The 4605-nt window shown below is 39.5% G+C and overlaps 1 protein-coding gene across 1 annotated transcript in view; it reads left to right on the top strand.

Moving 5' to 3' along the window:
- Positions 1 to 801: 801 nt before the first annotated feature.
- Positions 802 to 4605, top strand: part of LOC310808840 (F-box only protein 41-like) — a gene marked incomplete at both ends in the record, with an annotated part of 9734 nt that continues 5930 nt past the window's right edge. Inside the window, 2 exons of the mRNA XM_083675938.1 lie at positions 802 to 830; positions 4416 to 4605. The exon at positions 4416 to 4605 is cut by the window's right edge and continues 6 nt beyond it. Of these exons, the coding sequence (XP_083532064.1) occupies positions 802 to 830; positions 4416 to 4605 (219 nt within the window). The remainder of the gene's footprint in view (positions 831 to 4415) is intronic.

The raw sequence follows: 4605 nt of genomic DNA, 5'->3' as shown, positions 1-4605 counted from the left end.
AAAGATTGGTCTGAATGGTCTGAATATGGTATAAATCACAATACATTTGCATATGGAACAGCAACTTACCTCCACGGACATCCAATGGAAAAGGGGGTTTCAGGGCTTTCTTCCACACACCATAGAACTGCACCTTGGCACAAAAGTCTGCCCATCTTCCTTTCACTTCCTCGATGTATCTGCTGTTGGTGCCACCTACTATGCGCCGCAGCTCATCCATTGCCTAAGACAGCATTGTGCACAGTTATTCAACCATTGGACATTTAGAACACAGATGGATAGACAGTAATTCAAGTGCAAGTAGTGAAAAAAACAAAAAACATACATTTCGAACATCTCTAAAGCATGGATATGCCTCAAAGATTTTTGCAGGTCGGTCTTCTTCCCTTGTAACATCTGCATCAATGAAAGCCCGTCTGGCCTTAAACTCAAGGTCTAAAACTTGAGCAACATCGCTTTGATTGGGTTTTGCATTTGGCTTATTGTACATGTTGCTCAAGGTTTTGTAGTGCATAGCCTGCATCTTCAGACTGTCCTGGCCGACTGAAATGGCAAAAAACAGAGCAGACATTTCAATGTAAAAACTTTATTGCATTATTATGCAGGTCGGTCTACTTCCCTTGTAACACCCAAATCAATGAACTTAATTGAAATAAGGTAAATACAATAATTTTATGTTGTTTATATGAACAATGAGAGTTGTCTGAAAAAAGTGTTTCCATTAACATCCACAATCTAAGGAAATTTAAATTGAATCTCCAACAGTTTAGACTCTGATTTGCCACTCTGAAAGTCATTATCATGGATAACAGGCTGAGAGGTGTGCTGAGGTGGGCTTACCAACATCATCCTTTGCAGGCGTGGTTGGTGAAGCGATCACAGTCCTGAGTGAGGAGCCTGAGGCTGATGCGGATGGCAGCAACGAGGTTTTGGTCTTTGGCTTCCTTGGCACAGAGGGGGGTCGTTGTGCTGGGGATGCTTTTTTGGGAAATAATGAAAAAAATCTCAACACAATTAAAAGCATGATAACAAGCAAAACAGGCAGATAAACACAGTGCATGCCTAGCCATGAACTCTGGCTCAACAAATACGGACAACTATAGTTTCATTACATGATTAGTATCATTACATGATTAGTATCATTACATGATTAGACATTTTTTAGACAAAAAACAAGTTGTATGACAGCACCTCTTCATTTTTTACCCACAATTTGCACACCTGCACTGGAGTTGTCCTCGCTGAGGTCATCATTGCTCTCAAGAAGTACGGTATTATCACTCGAGTTGCTTGTGTCTGTCCAATCCGTCTCCATGTCTTGGTTGTCTGCACTGAAGAGAGCTGTCTTTGCCACTCCTCTTTGTGGTACAGAGCCTTGCCTCTTCCGTGGGGATCTCATATTTTGGAGTCGCTTGTACATTTTGGTGTAGATGGTCAGCTGTGGTAAAAGAATGTTAGATACGTTGTTTGTCTTGTTGCTGACCTGCCCACAGTTTTGGTTTAGATAAAAAATAATACTTACATATGGCATGTTTGGATCATCATCCCGTAACATTGGGTAATAGTCTATAATCTTCTGTGACATGGCTCTCATTTCCAATTTTGACGGGTATCTGACTTCTTTCCCCATGGGACTAGCACGCAGGATAGCAACCATACTGGTTATTGTGTTCCTTACAAGTCTGCAACATAGCTCCTTGGACATTTTGTAATTTTTTTCCTTTCCATTGCAGAGCAGTGCAAAGTATTGACTACGCACCATGTCTATCTCTGAATCTGTGTACACCACATACTCTGGAGGGTCTGGCATTTTCATTTTTTTCTCAGCAGATATGGGGGTTGAGGTTTGAGGCTGGCATGGTGGCATGGCACAATTGTTGGCATCTTGGTCCGTGGTATTTTCACACTATTAGGATTGTGTAGAATGAAAACAAAATGCATTAGAACCATTAAAATTCATACTTTACTCATTTTTACTCATTCCAATTTGTGTTTACATTTTCACTGATGAAATTCCAAAGTTTCTTTCTTTTGAGGAAATTCTCTGGGCCAGGAAAAAGATCCCTCAGGTCATCCCGGCTAAGGCCTTTCAAAGCCTCCTCATCAACACTGGCAGCTGTGAGATATATGACAAATATCTATCTTTAGATAAAGCAGTAGCAAGCTACAGAACCAATCAATTTATTTAGTAAGGCTATACACTGCAGCTAGAAGGTAGTGAAGCACCAGAGACATAGTTAGATTAACCTGAAATTGTAAAAACACTCCACATATTTTACATTGTCATGTATTGGTTCCCAAGAGTCCAAGCTTTCAAATGAGGTATAATGACTATGCTACATAACAATCTGATGAATGGCGGATGATTTACAATGTTGGGGGGGTTGGGGGAAGGGTAACGTTCCCGCCGGCGGGACACTGCAGACCGCGTGTTTTTAAAATGTGGGATTTCTATTTCACAATCATATATTTTGCTTTAGAATTCTGACTCTTACTTAAAATGTTTCATCCTAAGCATATTTTAAATTCGTTAAGCAAATGAAGGTTGAGGAAAAACCCAGCAAGCAGAAAAATTTGGGATTTCAAATAAGGTATTCAGTTATTAATAAACTAAAGTACACTCTATAAATAGCATCAATACATCAGATATAAACTTCATTCATGACTTACCCTCCAGCACCGATAGAGTGGCATCGTCAAAAGTATCCATCCGAGATTCATCAGCTCCCTGAAGCATTAACAGGCGGTACCGTAGAACTACCTGGGAAAACCCATAGGCAAACAGAGCTCGTTAGCTAGCGGGTAGCGTGTAAAAGTGCACATTAGCTAACAATTAACTAGCTTGCTAAGCATATACCGACATACGGACAAAGCATGTTCTTCTTCTGCTTCTTGGCAGATTTTGTAATACCGCCACAACAACCAATATGATTTTGGCAAGTAATATTTACCAATTCTATAAAGTTTACTGACCTTGAGCCGCTGTTCTTGCACTTCTTCAAATGTAACGCACCCAACTCTTTCAGTTACTCAAGTGGAGAACCGCGATCACTGACGTCATGGTCCATTAATTAGAAGTATGTGTATGCGATTTGAAGCTAAGCACAGTTATTTTAAGCAGTGGGCTTCTAAGTTAAATTTCAAAAATGTCTGTAAATCGCTTGCAAACCATAATCAGTTCCTTGAATGTTGTCAAAATGAAATAGGCATTGAGCATCCAATTTTTGCTAGTGAAAGAGAATCGGGGCCTGTCTCAGCTGTCAAAAATATTGATTATGTTAAGAGAAAAGTCAAAGATTTTCTAGGCGTAGAGGTCATGCAATCTGTTGTCTCAGTGAAATGGTACATCCTCAATGGCAATAAGTACATTAGTGGGAAATCTATGATTATTGTAAATGTAGATGGTGCTTTCCCAGTGTTCGGACTGATAAAAGATATTTTTGTGATTGATTCCTCTTATGTTGCTTTTGAGTACCAGCGTTATGAGACACTGAATTTGAGTCCAGAATTGCTGGCATATGAGGTGGCAGTTCCCAATGTTGCCCAGGCTACAGAATTTGTACATGAACTCATTGACTGTATTTCCTATTTTTCAGTTAGTTTCAAGGAACATATGTTTGTGCCAATAAAATATAGTCTTTGTGATATTATTGCCCACAGAAGTAGGCATTAAAATGGAGGAATGATAAGGGATGCATTGATGTATTGGGTGATCAAGTTTGCCTGTTTCCTGTTTTGTGTTTCCTGTGCCTGTTTTGTTAACAAACATTGGTCATCAAAAAAGATAAGATTTCTCTGTGATCGATTCCTCTTATGTTGCTTTTGAGTACCAGTGTTATGAAACACTGAATTTTAGTCCAGAATTGTGTCTTTGTGATCTTATTGCCCACAGACATTAATTTGGAGCAACAATGTATTGGGTGATCAAGTTTGCCTGTTTCCTGTTTTGTGTTTCCTGGGCCTGTTTTGTTAAACAAACATTGGTCATTAAACAATTCCATTGACTGTATGGTGAGTTGTGGTGAAGGCTGTATAATTTATCCTGACATTGTCTGAACATACTTGAAGGTAGAGCAATAATAAACTCTGTTTCTTTCAGATGCTTTTTGTGTGACTCTTGAATCAAGCAACTTGAGTTTGTTACTGAATCTTAAAACAAGCTTTATTTTGATGAGAATTTGGGGGAGAGATGTAAAAGATCTTATTTTAACAGTTATTTACCTCATTTTAAGATTTCATGCCTATTTGAGACAAAAAAGATAAGGTTGTGCTTGATTTAAGATTATAGTGTAAAGTTGAACACTTTAAATAAGAAATTCACTCTTAAAACAAGATAAATTATCTAACACTTCTAAATCTAAGTTTTTTTATCTTGATAAGATTCAAATAATTTGCAGTGCATTGGTGCGGTCCAGTCCGTGTCGTCACGGTGACAGGGCGTTGGGGGCGAGGACTCTGAGGCTGAGGGCGGGGCTGTTCTGTGTGTTTCCATATTTGGACGTGCGGACACTGCTGCTGGCTGCTGAGGTGTGTTCTGATTGGAGGTTCGTGGCGAGACATCCTGCCGTCTGGACCCGGGTCAGACTAGAGGATGCCACAGTCTCC

The sequence above is a fragment of the Argentina silus genome (genome assembly GCF_951799395.1).
Source record: "Argentina silus genome assembly, chromosome: 8".
NCBI lineage: Eukaryota > Metazoa > Chordata > Actinopteri > Argentiniformes > Argentinidae > Argentina > Argentina silus.
Note: the sequence above shows the minus strand (reverse complement) of the source record. Positions and strands in the feature narration are given on the sequence as shown.